We start from the raw sequence: 25,560 nt of genomic DNA, 5'->3' as shown, positions 1-25,560 counted from the left end.
AAAGCAGCCTGGCAACTATTTGAAGCAGTTTTTATTCATGCTTTTATTTAATTCTTCTCAGTTTTCCTTTCCTTTATACTCGTTTGCAGCAAACATGCTAAAAAAGCATCCCTATTGTTTAAAAAAACAGAAGAGAAAAACAGAAGCATCCATGCTCAGGGTACCAAAGCATTATTTTCTTGGAGCAGAAAAAAAAAAAAAAAAAAAGCACAATTTAAAAGCTTTTCTATATTTAAAACAGATATCGTGCAGAAATTTGATCTTAATATTAATGACATGCAATCTCCAAGGAGACATAACATATTCTAATTAAAAAAAAAAAAAAGTCATTTTCAGTAATCGGTGCAAAAGTCTTTTTTTTTTTTTTTCCTCGCTCTCAGACTAATGGTATCTTAAACCCTGCATGCTGCAGTGCTTCGCCTGTGCTCTGCATCGGCTGTGAGAGAAGAAGCTACCTGAGAGTTTTCACAGTGCCATCTCATATCCATGTCTGCCTGGCTACCCCTGCGTGCTTATAGCTTTTTTTTTTCAGCTTTTTTTTTTTTTTTTCTCTCTCTCTCTTAATTCTTAATGGAAAATCCTAGGAAATTTAGTCCATCCTCTGAAATCAATACTGGTGACAGGCGCGCTCCCTGCCTCCGCGGGAGCCGGGGATGATGGATCGCCTGCGCATCAGCCCGCCCTATCAGTGCCCCGCACTCGGGCGGCGCCAAGGCAGTGGCCGCGCCCGGCGGCGCGCAGCGGGGACCCGCTGCGATGCGGAGCCTCCGCGCAGCCCCGCGCTGGGACCGGGAGGGGATGAAGAGAGGGGGGAGAGGGAAGGGGAGCGCTGCCCGCCGCCCCCGGCCCCTCGTCTCCCGCGGTGTTATTGGGTGGAACAGTTTCCGCGGTTTTTGATAGAGCTTTAGGTGTTGAAGGGTGTATAATAAGGCTGAGCTCACAAAATAGCACCGCAAAATTACAACAGCAACAGCAATAATAATAATAATCCACCCAAACCTGCAAAATGGAAAAGCCTGCCTTCATTTTGAAATCTCTCCCCACCCTATTGAATCTCCGACCCGACACATAAACAAGCAGCTGGGCTGGCTACGGGAGCTACAGTAATTCTGCAGATATGAGCATCTGGATCACCTTATGGAAACCTATTCTGTAACGTATATCCATTATCAGTGATCACAGTGGGAAACAGGATTGATTGCATAGCTCTGTGTGGGGAGAGAAATGCTGGTAGCAGCCTTGACAAAGAAAGCCACGTGTGAAAACACTTTGGTCAAGCCAGTCAACAAACCAAACCAAACCCAAAAACCTCAAACTACATTATCTATTCAACAGATACCTTGTAAAATAATACAACTTTCCTGTGATCTGCCCTAGTGAAGGCTTTCCCCTTCTCATTTCCTTCTTAATAGTTAGAGTGAATCCTGGCAGCTACAAGTTTAAAGTTAACACATGACTCTCTTGCAGGACTTTTCCTATATACCCTACAATAACACAGAGTAACAGATGTCTCCACTAAGGAAGATGACAAGCGATCTACAAAAAAGTTGGGTGACGTGAGCTTTGCAGTTCCCTTCACAGAAACTCGGTGATGATAAGGCTGTCCTGACACACATCTGTTTGACAAGCATCATGTGTTGCACATTTCATTGCTTACTGAGTGTTCCCTTCCCTTTGATTCTGATGTTATCCAGCTCAGTGCTATCTTCTGTTTACAGTTGATTGTCCCTTTACTAGTAACAAGCCTTTGGCAGCAACTGCATCAGCCTGAATCTCACAGGGTTGGGTCTATGTTCTTTAACTGTACGTTTAATCTAGTTTATCTTAAATTCTAAAGGCATTCTGAAATTGCAATGGCAGTTGATAAAATACATGTCCACATGCAAATTACTGCTAAAAGCCAAGTCGCATGGCAGTGAAACAAAACTAGTGCTATGTCTTTATAACCTCAATATACTTCTTCATGGGGGAAAAAAAATAAAAATAAAATGAAATAGATTAATAAGGTCTCCGTGTAAGAAAGTTCTTCCTCCTCAAAACACAGAGAGACAGGTTTGACCCTCAGCCATGGGCAGTGGCTCACCTTATTTGGTAGGCTTACACAACAGTGTGTAGATTTTTAATATTCAGTCATTAAATCACAAGAACATGCAATATGTGTCTGCAATTTTTTTTTTTTCCCTATAAACTGATGAATAACCACAACAACCCAACTAGATAGCAGCAAGTCCACTTGCTGGACATGGCTGCTGTCTGCATACATAGAAAGGAAGGAAGGGAGGAAGGGAGGGAGGGAGGAAATCAAACCTAAATGAGAATAATAAATGCCATTTTAAGTAGTCCAAATTATGGGATACTTTCAGATTTACTAAGTAAAACTTTCTTTAACCCTGACACATGCCTTCCTGAAAGACAAGACTAAATTATCCTTAATATTTTTCCTGAGGCAGTGTTTTCTGGTGGTATGATTCTACAATAACACTATTAACAGTCATTAACTACTGTATGTCCTATGTGATGTTATTTGAGGGGACAAACATAGCAATAGCTACAGTGGTCTGAAGGAGGGTTGGCAGATCCCGACTCCTCTCAAATGCTGAGCAGATGTTTGTAAGGATGGGATGCTGTTTGGGAGGCTTTGCTTTAAGTGCTAAGAAAAGTGGTGCACAAAGCAGCTTGCTGTGAGCCATATTTCATCAGAAAGGTACAGCATACAGATGCTGGGTGCCCAGTGTGAATTGGTTCTGGTCACCAGCAAAAAAACAAAACAAAACAACAAACAAACAAAGATCATTGTGGAATTTATCCTGTTTCTCTTGCTTATGGGACCTGACCTTTACATTTTCAGTGATCCATGGAAATGAAGAACATCACTCCATCTAAACAGTCTTGGGGTTTTTCTTTTTATGAAAATGTAGCTGTACCTACATCAAGTGTGATACAATGTGGTGTGATATAGAGATACAATAGACAATATGGTTATGATAGACTTCTCCCAAAGAGTTCAAAGACACTGTAAGAATTATGGGTTCAGCAGAGCAAAGCAATTGAAAATGTGCTTGCCTATACATGTAAGTATTTGTGAGTTTACATTGAAGCAAAGTCCTGAGTGCTTTGTTGAATCAAGGCCAAATATATATATATATATATATATATATATATATATATATAAAAAATACTAAAACTAAATGCATGGGTGCAATGAACCTGAATTTGAGTATACACTCTCAAGTTGTACCTGAGAGTTTTGCTGAATGTACATATTTTGCCAAATACGTACAAAATACCACTTGAAAACCTGCTTGATGATGCAGAGGGATAGCAAATGTGTAGTATAGCACATATTTCCTACCAAAGGAGATTGTTGTAAATATCACAAAGACAAACCTATATAGTTATTAAAATGAAGTAATATCATTACGCTTGAAAAACCTACAAAAAAGACATAAAATCCAAACACATAGCCAAGAACAGAAGTCAAATTTGAGATTTGATTTCAATCCGATATATTAATTAGACGAGAACTGTACAGACGCATCATCATTAAAATCCTTGCTAGTATAAAGAACAAAGAGTTAAAACTTCTGTAATTTATCTAGGATAGAGATCTACCCAAGAACAAAAAAGCTCCTTTTTTTCTGCAAGATTGTAAGATAAAATTTTATCAAAAAAAAAAAAAAAAGGCAAACAAACAAAATAAGTGGACCTCCAATTCAGCTAAAGGTAGAGGCCCTAAGTTTTTACACCTCAACCTAAGGGTGGGCACAAATGAAGCAGCTACAGACGAGAGTGAGGCTTTTTAGATATAATTATTTTCTGTACCAACATATAACATACTTAAACCCCGTATGATGAAAAACAAAAAGCATGCGATAGTTTGCATGAGTTTATCAATAAGTCCATATATGTGCACACATTGGTACAATCTTAGATAGCCACTTCACAGGCTGAAATATATTACTCAACACTTCTAATGCTCTTAATGAATGTGAAAGTCAGGTGAGTTTTACATATAAACTTGAGTGTCCTTAGGAATTACACTGGCATTTCAGCTTGAGAGTTGTATCTCTTTCATGCTCAGATGGGCCTCCACTACTCAGTTACCTATGAAGTCCCTTAATACTTGGTAGGAAACACATTTGACAACTTTGAGACATGTGGATTTGCAGTCTACCGGGGGGGGGGAGGGGGGATTTCACAATTACACATACACAAATTCATTCCCATCCAGAGAAAACAGGGATTAAGGAAGCAGTCTTAGTCACAGGAGAAATGGGACAGAATTTGGGATGTTGTCAATGTGACACCTTCTTTGCTTTCCCTCTGGAGACTTCTGCAAGACTCCACTCTGCTAAACTACCCAGCTCTGAGAAATAAATGTCAGTGTCAACACTTTCTGTCATCTATGTAACACTTAGTGTACTCTGCACCTGTGACAAAATTACCCCCTTCTGGCAGGAAGTCTGTAATCTTGTTCCCAGAGGTCTGAACTTCCCCATCATGCTGTCAGCCAAACTGCACCTATCAGGCCAGCCTGGGGATACCTCTGTTCCCACAGATCTTGGGAAAACAAGCTTGACAGTGATGGAAATCTTTAAGAGAACTTCCTTCCCCCACTTGAAAGGTCAAGATCCTTCGTCTTTAAGCAAATTGAAGCAGGAAAAAAAAAAGTCTTTGGGGAAAAAAATTACCCACTCAAGAAACTATAATTTAGATCAAACCTACCTGTTTGGAACTAAGCTGCCATCAAACTTGAGTCCCAAAGCCTATGCTGCCAAGAAGCAAATTAAATGTCTTTTGCTGGGCATACATATATTTTTGTTCTCTGCTTCCTATTACCTCCTACTTTTTATTTCTTACCTGTCTTTCTGCTCTTTCTAAATCCTCATACACCTGGTTAATCAACACAGCCATAATAATACATAGGGAAAACTTGATGATTTGCAGCTATTATGCTAATTATACAGGGCATGTTGATTTTTTCTCAATTGTCTCCATAAATCTTCTTACCATTCCAAATATTAACATTACCTGATTGTTCACACCTATCTGGTTTAGTTGTTAAGTCCTCACTGCATTTTCTGGGATGGAGGGGACAAATATTATGCAAAGATACAGAGTTAGAAAGGGGGAAGAAGTCAGCTATTTTTAGTGAACCCTTCCCAAGGACAATTAAAAGCAAACAGTTGAGAACTAGCATTTTTGAAATGGCAAAATTAAACATCATTGGAAGCATGTTTACAGCTGAACACCTGTAGAAAAATGAAGAAGTAATTGTGCCCCTAGACAGATCCTACCTACAAAAGCAGATACAAAGAAAGAGTGTAAGATATCCCCAACTGGAAAAAAAAATAAAATTAAATTAAAAGATCATTTGAGAAAACCTCAGAGCAGCATTCTGAAATTTTGGAGGTATCATGCCCACACTTTGTTAATTAAAACTAATCCAATATGACAATGTGTAATTATTCACAAATGCCCATTTGATGCCTATATCTACACAAAGATACCAGGTGTGACACACAGACATCAAGGACAGGGCTGAGATCACCCCTCAAGCGATCTGGGAAGTATTAAGGCTGCCTTAACTAGCACCTGGCTGTCCATTGTCCAAAAGACTTGCAGAGACATCATCTGACTTGACTTCTGCACCTCTGTACAGACAACGAAGTCTTCATTCTTCCCAAGGGGGGATTCTTGGGGGTCTATCTGCTCCTTTTTTATGGAGACACCAGAAGCGCAGAACAGTGATGTACCTAATCTCTTCTACGTGTCATTTTAAACCAATACCCAACAATTTTACAGGTGGTGTTCTCTGCCCATCATCATTTTATCCATTTCAGTGGATGTAGTTCAGGTCCTGCATTTGTTAGAGAACCTGAATTACCTCCAGAGGCTCAGAAGGGTGGATGAGTAGAAGCGAACCTCTAAATTACACACATACATGTATTCTCTCCTCCTGCAAACAGCAATGGGATCCAAAGGGGAGGGGAGCAGGAACTATCCTCCAGCATCTGCATGAACAATGTATGCTTCCCAGAAAATGGACAAGAAATTGCAATGGGGTGAAAAACACAAGTCAAAGGGGGAAATAAGGAGAGAGGCACACATATGACTTTCCCCATGACTGTGTTTTGTATTTTTTTTCCCACCAAATGAGAAACAGAAAAAAAAAAAAGGAAAATAAGCCTTTTTGCTCTTTCCTTCAGGGTATATAATGCTCACCTATGTGTGTACAAATAAATCAACTGGGAACAACTGCAATGAGGCAATCTTGTAAACAATGAAAATATTTATACTTTTTCATACCTTTGTCAACATTTGATTCGATACTTAAATGTTTTAATATGATAGTGCAATGCACAAACAAATTGATTCAAAATGATTTCCTCCTTAGTTACACTCTGGGACTTCCATCAGCTTCAGCAGAGTACAAGTCAGTAAAGATTTCACCTCCTTGTGTCAGCCTCCTGCACAAATAGCAGGGGCAAGTGCATACAACACAATGTATACGGGGTGATGAAATGAATACCATATGACACCAGACAGCAACTTTTAGGAGGGCAGTAACGAAAGCAAAGTCTCTTACTTTCAGTGTATTTGCGCTAAGTATGACATTGCCCTGTTCCATCAGAGCCACTTGTAGGAGCTGGGGAATTCTTGTTGCAATTCCACATTTATAAAACTGTTTAAATCTAAGACTAACAGAGCAGAGAATGCAATATACTTGGTTTGACTGATTCGGATCTTCAGTTTTCTAAAACCTTCCCGGCTGAAAGAAGATTGCTTTATTATTTGTTCTACTTTAAAATCATACCATTTCAGAGACGCCCACATAACTTAGAAATAGATGTACAAATACGTTAATTTTTGGCCTTGCTACATTTTACAGAGTGGGAGTATAAAGAAAAAAATAGAATGTGAAACTTTCCTCCTAAATTAAAGGTTTCATATCCTAATAAATAATTTCTTTGGCTGTTAGTAAACGCTTCCATTATCCTCTAATGTAGAGAAGCCCACAGAGACTGGGTGTCTGCTGCTGCCTCTTTAATAAGAAACCTGTTTTGACTGTTCTGTCAGGTAAACAGCAGATCCGGGGCCCTATCTCTTTTCTATGCTCTGCAGAAAAATAAAGCAGCTGTTGAATAACTACTCAGATGCACACAAAAGCTCACACAGTGTAACATTGGCTGTTCATCCATGCCAGAAGACAGAGTGGTTATCCCATGACCCTGGCAATGCTTCCCTGAGTTGGGCAGCTGGGTCTTTATGGAAAGGAGGATTGACATGGCTAACAGATTCAAGCAGCAGCATCTGAAGGTAGCTGAGCCTCCCATAAGCTGACAGGGATGGGAACACTGAGAGAGAAATTTTCAAACGAAAAACTAATTAATGGGTGCAGTTGTGTGCTGGTTGGTTATCAGAAGGGCTCTTATTGCAGGCTTAGAGGAAGAGCAGAAAACTAATGAAGGAATTCACATTTAGCAGAAACTATCTTGCTCTGACATCAATCTCTTGGTGAAAAGAGATGGAGGAGACTGATGGGCTGAGAAGACTGCCCATCTACAAAGCACCAAGCTGCTCATCAACCTCTCTGCCAGCAGCCAGGCTTACAAGTAAAAGATTTTATCATGGAAGAAAACAATGCTAAAAAAAAAAAAAGAAAGCCATGCAAACTATACTGTAGTCAAATCATAGTCAAATCAGCCCACAGGTAAAACCAAAATCAATGGGAAATGCTTCATTTCTGAATGAGAAACTCATATTCTCTAGAAACACAGAACAGGAAACTGAGCCCTTGGTACTCAGACAATAAAACAAGAGATGCAACAAAAAGAAATTCAAATACTTTGTGAGAATTAGAGGATTTTCATACACTAATTAAATTACTGCTTCAGCTCAGCTGTTTTGCCATGGGCAAGAACTATACAGAAAATTTTTTTGGAGAATAGTGGTTGGCTTTGCTTCAAGTTCATAGTATTTTAAAAATAAAGGCTAGAAAAAAAAAAAAAAAAAAAAAAAGACGTATACACAGCCCACAGAAATACATGGAAAATCTTCTTTGGACCATGGAAGAGGCATGAAAGGGCAAAGGAGAAACTCTGGTCTCACTGAAATCAATAGCAATTCTGCCAGGATTTAAATCCTTAGTTTTCAAAAAATCCTGAAGTCCAGCCTCCATTTTCATACCTGTTTGGGAAGTATAGTCATCTGCCAACACAAGTGGGAACACACTTTCCTCTAGCAAGCACTGCTGCCATCACCTTGGCATTCAGCAATAAGCAAGGAGAGGATACCAGCACCACTCTCTTCTCAGGCAAGACCCTTATGCTTGTAGGTCTGCTTCCTTAAAATTTTTACACACATCTTTTATTGTTAAAGAATCTAGTTTGAAGGGGGAGCACAAGCTATGCATTGTTCTTAGGGAAGACCAGGGGTAATTTGATACATCGAACCAGCATTGAGGAATGTGCTGCAAGTGCAAAGGCTCCGTTACCTACTGATGTTCACCATTTTTCAAGCTAAAACTGTGACACACTATTTAGTTTGATTTCTGTTGGTATGTACCTAGTTAAAACAACAAATTAGCCTTTATTTATTTATTTATTATTTTTTTTACTACAAGACATGAAAAATCGAAAACATATTGCTCATCATGATATTATTCTTCCAGTCCATGTGCAGGATATTGCAGGAAAAAAATGAGTTATATATTTTTGGCTGTTTATCTGTCAAACAGTCTGCTTGTGCAGGTCACAGTTCCATAAGCAGTCAAATAAGCTCAGGATGATAAATTCAATATTACAATGCTCATGGTACAAGGCCACACTGGGGCATGTATACCCCTACATGTTGGAAACACCCTATTTGTTTTCTTCATTGTTTACTATCAAATCTTCTTATTTCTCTTTCATGCTAAGAGACAAGTAATTAGAACCCTACTAATCAATAGACCATTTTATTATCCAGTGCAGCTCTGAATAATCCCCATAATTTAACTAGCTTCTGAGAAGGCCAGCAGGGAATACGCCGAGAAAACAAAGAATTTGACAAATACCAAGGGCTACTCAGTACAAAGCAGCTTTTAAGAAAATAAAAAAGCTACTCGAGATTATTTTTAAGTAGTGGAATCAAAACAAGTGAAATGTAAATCTGGCTTTTCTTCTTTTCATTTACAGTGAAATTGATGTCTGTGTAGCCCCAGCTAAGCGCCGGAGGTCACGCACACTGACACGCATGCCTCCTCCTTCACCAGTGAGGACTCCGTGGCCACAGGAGGATTTCTTTGCACAAAGTAAAGGAAAGGAGTATGTTTCCCCCCCTCCAGGCTGAGGTTTCTCTGCTGAAACCATATGAAGAGGAGCTGCAGCACAGCTGTGCTGGACCAGCAGCATCCTCAGGCCCTCTCCAGGTTCCATTAGAGCACTCGTCTTTATGCTAACAAGGAAGTGGCTTTAACACCTACATTCTAACAATAAAGAAGCAGAAATATATTTCCTGCCATAATATTCATGTATTCACAGATTACAAAACCAGACAGTACCACCAGATTTTATTTTAAATGTAATTGGATTTTTTTTTTTTGGCATTCTAGAAATGTATTTAATTGAAAGCGAAAAGGATAATTCTTTGTCTATCAAAAATGTTTTCTGTGTTTTAAATATGAGTACAGAATAAAAAGTAGGACATTGTGGAGTAGAAACATTAATTAAATAGTTTTGAATATATTTTCTATGCTCTTTCATTTCCTTGACAGCATAGCTGCACTATTTCCTCATTTATTGCTAACGAACTAAGTATATTCTTGCTTGGTCTTGCAACAAAATTAAAACAATAAAAATATGTAAAACCAGTCTAATGTAAAATTTAAGCTGTTATGTCTATAAGAAATATTTACTACTCAAATCACAGTCAGGTTTAAATCAGAAACTTTTCAATATTTAACAGAATATTCCTGTAGCCAATGCATAAAAAAAAAAAAAATCAAATGAATAAGACATGACAGGATGGAATCAGAGCACTTCTGGCAAAAATAAAAAAAAAAAAAAAAAAAAAAGAGCAAGATTGAATACAGATGCAAGTGGTTGTGTATATATATATATATAAAGTAAAATGTCAAAAGTCAGTACACTTATAATTGATACAACATTCACGTTCAACTTATTTTACCTTGGAGGCCTCAACTGATGTTTTAATTTATTTTATTTATGACACTATTTCTAAATGCTTACTTGCTGCAAAATATAAGCACCGTATCAACTCTAAGGAGTTTGGGGTCTAACACATGACTGATAGATTTCTGGTGTCAAAAACCACAAGGAAAGTTTTAAACAGCCCTTCAAAGTCATGGAGTGCTGCTAGGAACCAGAATTTGGCTGGAAAATCTCTTGGTCCTGGCTACTGAACTAACATTTCTTTCTTTCTAAAATCTTCTATAGCTATTTTTCACCAGATGCCATGTCAGGTCATTTTTGTTTGGATCCAGCTCTCAGTAAGACCATTCCCTCTGAGCAGGAGAGATTGGCCAAAGACCTCCTGAGACCAGCAGTGATCCTACAGGAAGGCAGAGCTGAAGCATATTGCTTGGTACAACAGGGCTCTTTACCATCACCAGCACAGGACCTTATATCAACTGATCACACCAGTTTGTTTTTGACTCTTATTCCTATTGAAACACCACTTTCTTGCTATTCTCTTTTTATTTCCAATGCAAGTTTATCTGTGGCCAGTTTATCCCTGTTTTCTCTCATGTCACTTCAATCCTTTGGCATAAACGGTCCTCTCTCCCTTCTCTGGTTCACTTATTTTCAATGTTTTGCTGTGTGAAAACGTGAAAGCAAGATATGTTCTTTTAGAGGGCAAAAATGTGAACAAGTTCACATCAGAGGAGTAAGGATGTGAACTCACAGAAGCTCTTAGGCTCTGTGGTGACTCCCTTAACATTGCATTTTTGTGAAGTACACCAGGATGAAGACATGCACACTTCCAGTGAATACAGAGTATGGGTGTACTTTCATTTCTACATAAAACCAGGATGGCTGGCTGATGTAGCAACACCATTCTTTTTCTCCTGTAGGGACAGGCTCTTTACCAGTCATCTCTCTCCTGATAAGGGCTAGAAGTACTTTTCAACAGCCACAACACTCTGGCTTGCTCATCCTGTTGTCATTCATCATGTCGAATGCTTTTACTTTTCAACTATTTGTAACTGATGAGCAATTAACTTGCAGCTGAATATCTTGTTATTCTAAAGTATGTGATTTCGCACTTAATACTAATGAATTCATCTCTCTGCTAGTACCCCAGTCCACAGGGTCATTCAGCTTGATACCCTCATTTTCTCCATATTGACAACGCCTCCTTTCTTTGTCATGCCTAATCAGCGTACCTCCACTTTCTGAGCTGTTTCTGGGCAACATTTTACTGCTGTTCATTAAAGTTAGTGAGTCTCAAGGAAGAGGCGAGACTTGCAATCAACCAGCTCATCGGCTAGGAACAAAGTATTGGTTTTCTATTCCTGGTAGGTTGTTTCTGAAGTCTTTATCTTCTAGCTAGCTACAGCCTTTCACCTGAATCAGAATTTGGAATGTCATATCTACTGATTTATAAACATTACAAGAACTACAAGAACAGAGACAGGTGGAATGATAACAAAAAAAAAGAAGGCCAAAATCATCTGCAGCAGGAGGAAGAAGGATAAATATCAAAGTCCCTACAGAGAAAAAGAAATATTTGAGACATATCTTTATTCTGACCCACAGTGGATCATCATGTTGACGTATAAAATTCCTCCTGATAGAAAAATACACCCTCAGTTAAATGATTTTTTCTTCAGCTATAATAGAATAATTGATAAATAATGCAAAAGAGAATAAGAAATAGCATGTATGTCATAGACACTGTACTTTATTGGACAGATTAAGAAAAGTTTTAAGCAGTGTGAAGGCCTCATGCTAGTTCTTTGCAGACTGGTGAATTCCATCTGTTATGAATAAATTTCCAGTTGGCACACAGAAAATTACTGCACTGTTGTATAAGCATCTTCACTATGCTTTTTCATTTATTTCTGTAATTAAAACCATTTTGAGAAAGATGTAGTCAGTTCAAGCAAATTACATGTTACAATAAAACAATTCTAGTGACAATCCGGCAGTTATTAATGAATACTCTGTTCTTTACAGTAAAGTATTAACTGAAGTAGTTCCTGAACAGGATTATTACTACTCTTGGTCTTTTAAATGTGTTTTTTTCTGCACAGAATATGGAAACTATATTTGCATAATAATCATAAATTCAGTCCAGAATTGTAATTTTATTTTTCTAAATAACCACTCTGTTTATTCATCAAGAGCTCTGAACATCCAAAATGATGAAACAAAGGATAAGATAATAATATGCTTTTTTCATGGGATTTAGTAACTAGAAACAAAGAGGGGACTGAAGGATGAAATGTTTAAAGTAACTTTCATTGACTGGAAAAACACTGTTTACAATTTCTTATATCTGCTTAGTGTTTGCCAGCCTCTCCTCACCTCACCCATCCCCCAAGAAAAGAAACAAGGAAATAATAAAAACATGTTCCCGTTTTAAGTAATTGTATAGAAAATACAAAAATTTCATAAAACCCAGAGCTTTTCCTAATAGAAGGTAGAACGGCTAAAAGCCTACTGGCATATTATTATAGATGGATGACTTAAATGTGTGCTCACACAAAGAGCTAGGAAAGGATCTTCTGCATAAGGGAGATGGACTTCTGTATGTGCATGTATTTGCAAATTCTTTTCCTTTCTGTTCTTGCCTTCAGGGGAACCGTTTCTGCTTATTAAAGACCTTTGTTGTCTAGGTACCTTTAGAGGAGGTAGCTCAACCAACCCACTTCATGGCCATAGGAGCATTGCACTCCAAGAGCGCACAGCTTGGTCAAGAAGCTCTGCAGATGTTCAGCAGTTTGTCTCTCCTCACCTATCTGCATAGGCAGCAGTAGAATCAGGACAAGTCCTGCAGTAAGACAAGGCAATGGTGAAGCCTGCTTCATTCCAAAATCTTATAATTTCACTGGGCTTGATGAATGAGACAGCACTAAGGATCTCATACATTTGGCCTCATACATTTGTGGGCGTTTTCACCTTTCAAGCACAGAACGATCATTCCTAGGTCATTTATCCTCTGACAAGGACATGATATAAAGTCCATCATATGAAAAAAATGAACACACCTTTCTTAACATTCAGAAATCTTCTGTTAAGAAAGGACTATATAAATATACGGTACTGTCATTGCTGTTTTATTACATCAAAACTTGTAACTGGTTACAAAATAATGTTCTTTTAAATGCACTGTACACAGCATTCACAAATGAAATAGTAAAGCTCCCTGATAGCTGAGCCATGGGAAAAGTGTGGTACAAGAACCACTCTTAACCATAAGCTGCAAGATGAGCTGTTTGAGAAGGTATGTAACTTGTAAATATATGTATGATTGAACATCTTGAAGCTAACATCTCCTCACATTTCCACTTTTTGCTTTGGTCTCCAAAGAAATTTTTATCACCAGAGCCTTCAAAATAGGCTTATCTCAGACTAAGAAGCAAAAGAAAGGTAGCTTTATAGTGACAAAGATTCTTATGTATGTACATGCAGTTTTTCCTCATACAAGTGATGACTTCTCCTGGACACTTCTACAGTTGAAACCCAAGAAATACACACCTCAACCAATTATATTCCCAATGTTGAAATGTCACAGTTGAAACTTTTTTTGCTCCAGAGAAAGAAACACCTCACAAAAATTGAAACACCATACAAAAATTGATTCAAAAAGACATCTACTTATGGCATTCAGAGGAATACCTAATTTCTATGTATAATGGATTAGAAGATTCTTCCTGAAAGTTTCACCACAAGCATCATCTGTCCCAGTGTTCCCAAGAAAGAAAATACATGACTGTTTTTTTTTTGTTTGTTTGGTTTTTTTTACTACAAGGGGATAACAGAATTATGGAGAATTAGGAGATGCAAGGATGCTGCTAAAGTTCACTGAGAAATGGCAACTTAAGATATGCTGTTGTGCTGTTGCTTCAGAAAAAATATGGGAAATTGCTTTTAAGTGGAAAGACAGTACTCATTAAGTAAGTTAAGTAAAAGGGAAGAAGGATGCAGAGACTAGTCAATCAGAAATTTTCAGTAGAGGAGCAAATCTAGAAGAATGCAATTAATTATGGAAAATATGTCAAGTAATGAAAAAAACAAAAGAAATTCATATGGAAAAATTAAGAAATGATCTGTTGCGTGGGTGAGAGTGAACACAGAGAAAGATAACAATGTCAGATATAACATGCTGCTAAAGCTTTCTATTTCCCTATGTCCCTTTGCTATTCAAACTCCTGCAAAACATTACCTCATCTGTTGTTTTTTTCAATCCCTAGTGTGCAAACTCACATTTCTCATCTTTGCCTTTTCCACTGCAGTCAACAGAACTCTTATCTAGCCAAATCACTATCACAGCAAGACAATGTCATGCACAGCTGACCGGGTCTTCAAGTACATTTGTTTTGTATCTACTAAAAATATATTCTGAATGTGTTCACCCACCTCTCCTCATAGCGTAAGCTCAGGGAGGTAAAACATCAGGGAATGTCTATTTTGAAAACAGTCACAGATGTGTATATATATATATACACACACACACACACCAGGTTTGTACAGTAGGTTGTAAGTAACTGGAGGAAAATGGACATGCTATGTATTGCTTAATCAGTGAGTAATGCTAGAGTATCAAATACCTTCTTTAAAAGTATCATCTTTCTAGCAATTCTTTCTAACCTGCAATTCTATGTAGGAAGGAAAACTTCAGCCAATAGGTTGTTTTGGCATAAAGCATTTCATTAAAATCCCTGAAATGTTGGATTACTTACTTACATATATTCTTTGTAACATGTTTTCCTCCAAACAATACACATATATCAATAAAAATGCTTTAGTTTTACTCTGTTGCAGATTACTTTTGTGTCTGAAATTTCAAGAATGTTCTAATGGAGTCAGTCTTCTTCACTTTTAAAACAATCTGCATCTTCAACACTTTAAGCACAGATGCATATACATGTACAGCCCTTCTTCTCAGAAAGCTGTTTTGGAGCAAGGGAGATAGGATGAGGTTTTTTGTTTTGTCTTTATTTGGAAACCAGTGCAGAAAGGTTATATATTTGGGTTCCCTACAGCATCTGAGGATTGAAGGAGTGTTACCAGCCTTTCCCCAAAACATATTAGACCTCTTACAGGTATCCTCAGATTCTAGAAGAGTCAGACAACCTGAGTACTTTATCTGTCCAGCAGACTGAAACCCATCAATGGCCTGCTTGCTTTCTTTTTTTGTTTCTCTCTATTCTTTCTCTTTCTTTCCTTCCTTTTCTTTTTTTGTTTCCATTTTTTCCTTCCCCCCCCCCCCAATCTTTTTTTCCCCATTATATTCTCTTCCTTACTCTGCATCTGTAAACCCCTGGAAGTCCTGGGGGGGACCAGCAACTGATAGACCTGAGCAAGCCAAGTCTTTTTCCTGTTCCACTCTGTATGTGAATGCCTAACAGCAGTAGCTTTCTCCCATCCCCACATCCCTTTCATCTTGTTAAGCACACTCATGTCAGAGAAGGAGGCAGGGTGTGGGGTAAAAGATCCCCAGAACTATGTCGGTGATCCAGGAAATGCTGTCAGTTTAAACCAGAATCAGTTGAAAATTTCATAGCTTTCCCACTAATATACATTTTCACCAAAGAACAGCCAATCTGTGATTTATGCCACTGCTTATTTCAGTGCTGAACCTCTCCCAGATGTCCTCATCACTTTAGCATACTGCCCTTCAAATTTGCTGTATAATGTGCCTTGTGCATTTCATAAATCAAGACCGAACTCCTCACTTCTGTGCATTACTGCATTACTCCTGAAAATAACCTCACACATCTTCTGAAGTATGATCCATTCACTTGATAAAATGCTAAGATTTTTCCTTAATGTGTCCTGGTCAAATTCATAATTATAACACACATCACATTAAATGTTCTGTGTAATAATTAGATGATAACAACTTGATACCACTGGAAAAAAAAAAAAAAAAAAAAAAAAAAGTGAGAACAAGATCAATGTGAATTCTCCACTTTCTGGTGTGCAGAGTTGCAGGGCTGAAATCTTCCTATTCACACACCAGTTCAGGAAACCCCATGAAGCTATAAAGCTGCATTATACCATCACGAGAAAAATGAGAGTAAAAGTTCAGTGACAGGACATTCAGACACAACTAAGAAAAAAACAGCCTCTGCTGCTGAGAATTGTTGAAACTACTCAGACGTGCCTTCACTCCACATCTGGTTCAATTGGGGAATTCCTAAACTATAGTACCTGGAGAACTCTGCAGCCCACGTTTCTGAGCAACATTAATTTGAGTGTCCAGAAGCTTTTTGCAAGTGGAGCAATCTGGACACAACTTTCCAAATTCAGTCTAAGACACATTTTTAAATGTCTGAGGCATCTATGACTCTTGCTCTGCATTCCTTTATCACAGCATGCTTTAGCATGCGATTTTGCATGGGTTTTTAACAAGTTTTAAGAGGGTCTGCAGTGGCTTATCATATTTTTACTTTACTTAGGAGTTTAAACTTCAAGTTTTTTGAATGCAGATAATTTAAAAAGAGACGAAAACGCTCCATGTACAAAAATACTGCATGCATTGGAGGTAGATGACAAGAAAGAGATTAAGACAAGACAAACCAGTGCACAAATAACTTACATGAATAAAATCTATATAATATAGTAGTAGTGATACCCAATAGTTTATATAGACACTTTTCTACCAAATTTAATTTGTAAATATTTTTGTTTTGCTTCAACGGTTCCACAGAAATTTCCAAGCTAGAGTGCTATACTTGGATTCATTTTTACTGGATGCTTAAAAACCTGTTGGAACACTATCATTTTCTGGTAAATTATATAGTGACACTTTTGTAATGCCTAAAGCTTTAATACTCAGAGCAGGTATTTTTAAAGTAGTGCAGCATGTTTTTAATTTAGTAAAATGTATGCATAGAATTTGCAGAACAATCTAAATTATTCTGCACTTAAGATTTCAGGACTCACAGCTATTTTTGTCATGCAGTAGAAATTATACATTGACACAGAATTCTTACTTCATGTCTACTCATAAATAGCCCCTGAATGTCAAAGAATAAGGAAGTTAGGTGGCTGCTTGTTGACCTGTAAGATTAGTAGTTGCCAGATTCTCATGGCAAGAACAACTGCAAGGCCATATGACAATCAAATTCTTCTCTTAATTATGTCTGCTACAGTCTAAACATATACCCAGCTTGTGCCGAAGTCATGTCATACTACATCTAGCTGATATGTGTCAAGGAAACATGTCCTTCACTCTCTACCAATATTTAGAGACATCAACAAGGATAAATTCAGAATGAGGATCGTAGCAGGTGCAGAGAACTCACTTGATATATGTACATATACACGTCAACCTAGATAATATACTTGGGCATGGTAAGCAAAAAAGAACATAAATCACTGTCAAGACAGGCTGCTGTACTCCCTGAAAGAGAGTCACAGTACTTTACTGCTTTGCTGGATCCAGGTGCCATTTTTTCTAAATTAGATTTTGATTAAGAATCATTATGTCTGAAATGCTTTTAACCAAGCCCTCATCCTTTTGACTACCACTTCAAAACATGTGTTCTGTGTAACCAAGTAACTTCACAGAGATTACAAGCACAAAGAGACTAGGTAAATTCAACTAAATTCAAGCTAAACACAGGAAGCCTGTGGTATTTGTCAATCTGACATTCTTATGAAGTCAGGCTACATTTTCTCTGTAAATGTAATTTTTCACCTGTTGACCACTTACATATTTGCTGTAAAGAAATGAGCATACTTTTTCTTTCATTAGGCTAAAGGTTGAATATCATCTTGAAGTATAAACAGCACCACAGAGTACAAATTCCAAAGGGTATTAGAGGACCAGAAGTTGTAACTTAGGCTGATACTATTTTTTACAGATAGAAGAACTATTTTTTCCTGAGTGCTTGGTACTGGAAGCTTAGCATTTATAAATAGACCACTGGAGACAAAAATAAAATGACAACTATTTCTGTGAGCTGTGGTCTTTCTCAGGATCAGCCTTCTGCTTGGTTTTGCCACCCTTACACACGAATATCTAATTTGAGAGCAAATCATAATTTGATGACAAAATGAGCTATAAAATTCAGGTATTCAAAATCCTACAGAACTAGTACCTTAACATGTTTCTGAAAACTGAAAAATACTCTGCACAACATACACAAATCTTTGAGTCACTCCAAAAAGTAAGTAGGGAAGCTTTATATAGTAGCAATCCTATACAACCATTCGAGAAAGGCAATCATATCTGTACTGTGCCTTATTTTCTCAGACCAAATGAAGCATAGCTTCTTTTTGTATCACTCAAATTGGCCATTTTCTTTCACACCTTCATGTTCTATTATTTGTGTCACTGCAGCTAGAACTGCAAGATTTATTTAGGAACAATACTTAATCAATTGTGAAACACAACACATAGTCCAATCTTACAGCAGATACACATTAAATAATGTTTGACACCTCATCTTACTTACAGAAGCATAAGAATTCGTAGCTTGAATTAGGGACTTCAGCAGTAGCTATTAAATGGTAAGAGCCTTTTTCCCTACACATTCTCATCTTTTTCATTTTCTGTTTCATTTTCAGTGTCATTTTATTGCATTATTTTATAATGGGAAGACAATCTCAAGAAATCTGTCTATAATGTAGTGCTCCTTCTCATATAAATAGGGAACAGGACTGAAGTATTTCAGGCCTGTTACAATTTCCCCGAACTTCCACTGCCCTTTCATCACAGCTAAAATAAAAATAAAAAAAAAAAAAAGGGAAAAAAAAAGAAAATAAAGGGAAAAAAGAAAAAAAGGAAAAAAAAAAAAAGGAAATACCATTTTCTTCAAGTTTGAATTTACCAGAAAAAAAAAATTCTACTCAGTCTGACTTCTACACCGTTTGCCCCACTTAGGGGCTAAAACCGAACCCACATAGTTATAATTTAAGGAATTTCAGAGAATACTACCCCCAAGCTACTTAAGAGAGAAGGAAAACGGACAAATTTCAAAATCCCAGCTGGATTTTATTTTGTGTGTTCCCAAGGCCTTTTAAGCATCTCCAATGCAGAGACATAAAAATGATATGTCAGTCCCAGCTGAGGGACAAGGAAGTCTAAAATTACGTCTTTCCTTTGTCAATGATTAACAATGGAGAACATCTGCACTCCTCTACTACTGGCAAAACTACACACCTTGGTCCACATGCTTGGTTTCTCCTGCTGAACCAGCCATGGTGTCAGTACATTAATGGATTTGCTCCCAAGAGCCATCTCATTGGTATCTCTAGAACTCAAAATCTCATTCATTTTTGTGAACATGGAGGCTTTTCTTTAAGGGGGCCTTTTATTACATATTACTAAGAAAAGTCCTGTGTGAAGGCACCTCTTCCCATTGATGTGGGATAAAAATAAATTATTTGAGATGCAGACCACATGATAGAGACAAGATTGTTCATCAGTTGAGTTTATGCATCAGGGCACAAACTAGCACTGGAGAGGAGTACTGTGCACTGCTATGGATCCACTGGGAAGCAGCTGTGAAGAGCTAAGGATGCACAGAAATTAACAGAGTTAGCAGTTGGGGATATGAGAAAGATGGTGAAGCAAGCTATAACGCTCATTTTTCAGCTTTCCGCAAAATTAGCACGCTTTCCTGTGCACTAATAGTTAATACTTCTGGATAATATTTCTATTTTAATGTTGGCTGGCAGCAATGCTGGAAAAGAAAAAAAAAAGAATACTTTGGCTTTGAGCCTACACTTGAATCTCATGAGTTTAACTGGTAAAGGATATAAATTGAATGACTGTCAAGCTTCTATACCACACGACAGGTGTTTCTAAGAGCACCTCTGAAGCCTGACACAGCTGGTTAGAAGAACAGACCTGTCAGAGAGGGGCTGCAGACACAGAAGAAATACTTGATCCTGAAAGCAGAAATCTATAGTAAAAGTCAAGGAAGGAAAATCAAAGAAAGCCTTCACAAGCCTCTTGTGAAGAGGCTAAAATACATAAAAGGATTTCCTTGGCAAGATTTTCTCCCCGTGTAACTAAGGAGACTGACCAAAGTTAGTGTTTACATTTTTATCCATGTAGTTTGATTACAGGTGCCTGTGAGCACAGCTACTGACATTTACAACACTGCAATCCAACAGGGAGTCAGAGTCTGGTCCCACATGAGCTCAGGAATGCCTGCTTTACAGAAAACAGGAGAAGGACGCACTGGAGTTCAGTCCTAAGTCACAATCCCACTTGTAACTACAGACAGGATGGTTCTTTGCAACCTCTCAGAGCAAAGCACTTAAAATGTCTACAACCAGTAAGATAAATATACATTGAGCTCAGTTAGCCACCTCATAGAAGATGTTGATTTCTTGTTTGTATTTTGTGCCCTACTGATAAGGGCATGTGTTCCATGAACAAAAAGAGATGATAACTCAAAACCTGTCCAGTCAAAAATGATAAAGTGAAAAAACATCGCAAAGTTATTGCAGCCTCCATATGTGTAGTCCCTGGACTTCACTGCCATAAGCAAAAGCCATCAAGCATTATTCAAAGGGCAATAGTGATCAGGTGAAGCTGTTCAAATACCTGTGGTTGCTCAGTTCAGGTTCTTCTTCTCTTTCCTCATTCTTATTACACTTCAAAAACATTCTTCTTCTTTGACAAAATCAAGGCTTTGTGTGTGTGTGTGTGTTGTTTGAAAATGATAGCCCAGAAAATGAAATAACATCAAACATCACATCCTGAATGATATATATTGCCAGTTTTATGTAAAAGATGGAGCATCAGCCAGGTATAACCACTCAAACCCAGTATTACACAACCATAAAATATGTTGTGCCAACCTCAATTAGCATAGAAAGTACTTACTAGCTACTGAAATATGTGAATAGAAAAAGGAGAAATATTATTTAAAGCATGGTACATACAGAAAAACAGTTGCAATACTGTGCACTAAATTATGCAACTCAGATAAATACTGGAAACACAACACTGCTAAACACACACCAAAGTTGATTCTCTGGGACTAGTTTAAAATTCAGCCATTCAGCATGAGACACTAGAAAGAATAAATGTAGCTCTCAACTTCAATTTACAGCTTGCAGTAGAAGGTTTCCTACAGGGGAATACACCTCTGCTATCAACAGTGGGCCATAACAAATAGACCTAACTGCCTTGAACATCCATGACAGGAGAAAGATTAAACCCAATAAAATTGGAAGTCACCAGAACTCCCCAGTTTGTAGCAATTGATTCATAATCTGTTATACAAGGCAAATGGTTTAGAAAAGTCTCTGTTCAGACAATGAAAGGAGCTAATATCTATGGGCTGAACTACCACACAGTTTTTCTAGATTAGCAAGGATGACTGATAATATTTACTAGCTTAGGCATTATTATTGTTTTGAAGGTTACATTTATGCTCAAAGACAATCTATAAAGCAGAGCCTAGTGCAGCTGTTCAGACTCACCATTTGTTAACAGATGACCTTCCTGTATGTTTTAAAATATCCTGAATATGCAAAAACTTAACAACTTCAACCCCACAGGAGAGCAATAAAAATGACCTAGGAAGTCTTCTAATACAATAATTATTCTAGATGAAAGTGCTAACCATCTCCAAAGTTTAGGTTTATTACTGTACTAACGTTAGGCTAACATTCCCATGAAACCATTATTCTAGTCTTTTCCCATACATACATGTGTGGTAATGCCACTCAATTTTCCATGTAAGACCTTCATGTCTTCTGGTACGTGGCACTGTTTTCTGAATTCCAACATTTGCAAATAGACATATCAAAATCTCATTTAAATTTTTAGAAATCTGATTTTTTGCTATCAGGTCTGCAGAATAAAGCCTGACAACATGAACTCTTAAGTTACAGAAACCAAGAGATGGATTTAAAAAAAAAGAAAAAAAAAAAAAAGAAAGAAAAAGAAAAGAATAAAAAAGTTATAAGTTACTATGGCAATGCTGCAAGGCTTGCATCTGGTTTCTAATAGCATTTATCTTGAATTACTTCTCCCATTATTCGTGTTCTTTTAGAACCACTTAAAAAGATGCAGACTTGCTGCAGAATTAGAATCAGGAACAAACTAGTACTTAGACTACTGATACATGCAGAAGGGTCAACATTCAATGCTGTTCTGGAAACAACAGAAAACATCATCACTGCTGCAACTGCAGGAGTTAGCGGCAAGCTTAAGTACGGGTCTAGGCCACTGCAGGACAACTGGGTACAACAGCTCTTTTCAGCACGTAAACAGAATAAAGATCTCCAGCCACATCCTGCCCTGGTTTTCATCCACTGAACTCTCCTTATGTTAGGAAAACCATCAGCAGAAACCAGGAAGAGTTACAAGGTTGGCAGGACTCTTCCCTTCCACTTTCTCTCACTCTTCATTTTACACTCCCTGGTTTCCAAAGCCGAGGGCTTCAGACCTGAAGAGATGACAACAGGAATACACAGGAAATTGCAGATGATGTGGTTTAGTGTAAACATATAAATCCTGATAGGCCCTTTTTGATGCATCATAACAGCAGCTGTTGAGTGCAATAAATTATGCTTAATATGAAATATGTTTTACATTTACTGAGTTAGGAAAAACATAAATTTGAACTGGAATTGCATGAGATACCTGTCACTCTGGTGAAGCTGATGGCACATGACCTTAGCAACAAGGGCCCATCTGACATTAAGAAATTACAAAAAGAAGAAAAAAGAAAAACAGCTGGAGGATAGTGAAGGTGAAAATATCAGCACAGTAAGTGCTACTGAAGAAAAAAAAAAAAATCAAGCAATTCTTGCATAAACAGTGCTGATTCATAGAGTGGAATTAGTAGAGTGGAATTGAAAAAGAGACCGAAAGTCAAAAGCTAACCCTGTAGCAATGTCAGAACAAAACGCAACTTTGACATCTCTACAATTTATTCAAGGAGCACTGAAACGTAACAGATCAGAGTCTGATCCTTATGCCTGGACTTGCATCTCTTTCATGGTTTTATTCCTCTGTTTTCACATTACTATAAGTTCACCTCATGTATTATCCTGAGAAATTATTCAGAAACTCAAAGTTTTGCCAGCACAAGCTAACTGCCATGCTAAGCTCAATATGCAAAGAAAGGAGGAGTAAGGTCCAGAAGTTGCTGGAGAACTGCTGATGAGCAAACACACCACCCTCACAGGCATGGAGCAGAACACATGCTCTCTCTGCCGTAGTGTGGTGACTGCTGGGGACTCAAAGACTCCACACATGCTTGATAACTTGGTGAACTCCTACCTTTTCTCTAACACCCTTTGAAAACATGCCCATTTCAGTTGAGCACAATGTTGTAGCCATTAAACTGTCTAATGTGCCAGATGTTCACAATTCAACCAATGTTAGACCTCTAACAAATGAAACTACACATCAACTCAAAGTCTTAAAGTTTATTACATGTAGACAGACCTTTAAAAGCATCGTGTTTTCAAAAACCGTAGGCAAATCTGAACAGGCAATGATTAGAAACGTAGTTTGAGAGTCGTCAGAGATCTAGGGCAGACCCTCAGCTGAGAGCTGCGAACAACACATAATGCCTGAGGGGGAAAAACAAAACTACGAGTGGATTTATTGTATGTAGCTTGATGCAGCGAAAGCAGGTGCAGTGACATGTCTTCATTATTACTTAATCTTTCTATCCCATAGATATGAGGACTGGGACAATGATGGGGATTGGAGCTGTGCTGCAGAATACTGAACTGAGATAATCTAATTTACTTTATTGTCTGCATCTGTATTCAAACTCAGATGTTCATGAAGAAAAACACGCAAATTTTGCCCTTTTTTAATTATTTTTTTTGGCTGTTTCAATAATTTAAATAGGCTCCTCAGTGAAAATAAATGTCAAAAGAGCTTTGCAGAAACTTCCCTCTCAAAACAACAACAAAAACAAAACAGCAGGAAAAAAAAAACAAAAAAAAAAAAGCACCAAAATGTGACAAAAAGCAGAAAGATGAAAAACTTAACTCCAGGCATGGTCTGGCTGCATATATATATTAAACATAGGGAAGGGGAGAGGGATACAAATGTGCCATGTATCACAAAACAGATTTAGGGCATGCGGTGATGGAACTGAGCATAAGTGACAGCAAAGGTGCAGTACTGTGTCAAATATGTTTATGATCTTAAAACATCAAGATATCTTGATAATTACCTCCAAAGAGAGAAAGAAAGATAATTGCAGGACTTAACAGCACCTGTAGTCAGTTCATCTGTGGTAGAGCACTGACACCATGTCCCACAATAGTGAGGGAGGGAATGCTCCAGCAGAGCAGATAGAAATGTTATAGCATCATCATGCTACGACCTGAGAAGTCATACAAAAAGGAGATCTGATCATCAGGAAGTCACAGAATAAAACAAAGATTTAAAGAAAAGTCTTCAGACCATTTAAAGAAAAAAAAGTCTGTTCTTTTATAACACCAGATTCGTATTTCTGACCATTTAAATCACATGCTGCTGCTCTAGCTTTTAGGAGTAGAACAGAGCTTTTGCAATGGTATTATAATGAATATCAAAGATGGAATGTCAACAGAGTAACAAACCAGCTACACAGACAGTCTTGAAGGCAAAGTAGGATTTCAGGGCATCTTTGCGTACTGTTAAAAAAAAAAAATTAAAAATCACAAACTGAATCCAGTCTCTGCAAAATTGCATTAGAGGAAAGGAACAGGCTACTTTGCCCTAATTTACCTAACCTACTCAGGAGCCAAAACAGGATTTTGCTAATAAATTACACCATTATTTAATTTATACAGGTAAAAGAAAAAAATGTATCAAAATCCAAGTAGATAAATTGCCAGAAGTAGCTGCTGCTCCCCACAACCTTTTGCTGGAGATGTGGTCATTCACAACACACCACTTACATCCTCAGCTTGCAAATCATTCAACAATAAGTAAGCTTGTTCACACCTGAGAGTCTAAGTGCACAGAGGCTGGCTGCTGCACAAGCTAGTAAAATACGTAGTATAGGCAGTCTCTTCTCACGTTCCTCTTCACTCTTTTAAGGGAGGTAGGCTTCCTGGATATAAAGTTATGAGACTGGGGCCTGAGGTGTTCCCCCCCCCCCCCCCCATATGTGGAATGCTTAAATTTCACTTCAGAAAAAGCTTCACACCTGCTTATTATCCAATGACTTGACATGAAAAGATCAACTAAGCAATTGTGGTCATAAGTTTTTGGAGAGAGGAAGGTTCCTCCTTTGACTTGCTAAAATTCACTGTCTGAAAACTGGAAGCTTTCCATTACTTTGCAATACTAATTCCAAATTTAGAGCTGTACAACAGAGAAGAAAAAACAACAACAACAAAACCTTGCTCAGTGCTTGGAGATGTTGATAAAATGCTGGAGTTTAGTAGAACTTCTGAA

General features: G+C 37.8%; 1 protein-coding gene across 26 annotated transcripts in view; it reads right to left on the bottom strand.

The window, feature by feature from the left end:
- Positions 1 to 25,560, bottom strand: part of NRXN1 (neurexin 1) — a gene marked incomplete at both ends in the record, with an annotated part of 708,589 nt that overhangs the window by 41,597 nt on the left and 641,432 nt on the right. For 2 of the 26 annotated variants that reach the window (XM_084284080.1, XM_084284081.1), the window contains one exon: positions 456 to 488. The exons of the other annotated variants lie outside the window; for them this stretch is intronic. In XM_084284080.1, the coding sequence (XP_084140206.1) occupies positions 456 to 488 (33 nt within the window). Of the gene's footprint in view, positions 1 to 455; positions 489 to 25,560 lie in introns of those variants that run through there. 26 annotated transcript variants of the gene reach the window in all.

Source organism: Netta rufina (assembly GCF_964035555.1).
Source record: "Netta rufina genome assembly, chromosome: 3".
Taxonomy (NCBI): Eukaryota; Metazoa; Chordata; class Aves; order Anseriformes; family Anatidae; genus Netta; species Netta rufina.
This window is presented reverse-complemented; position numbering and strand designations above follow the sequence as displayed.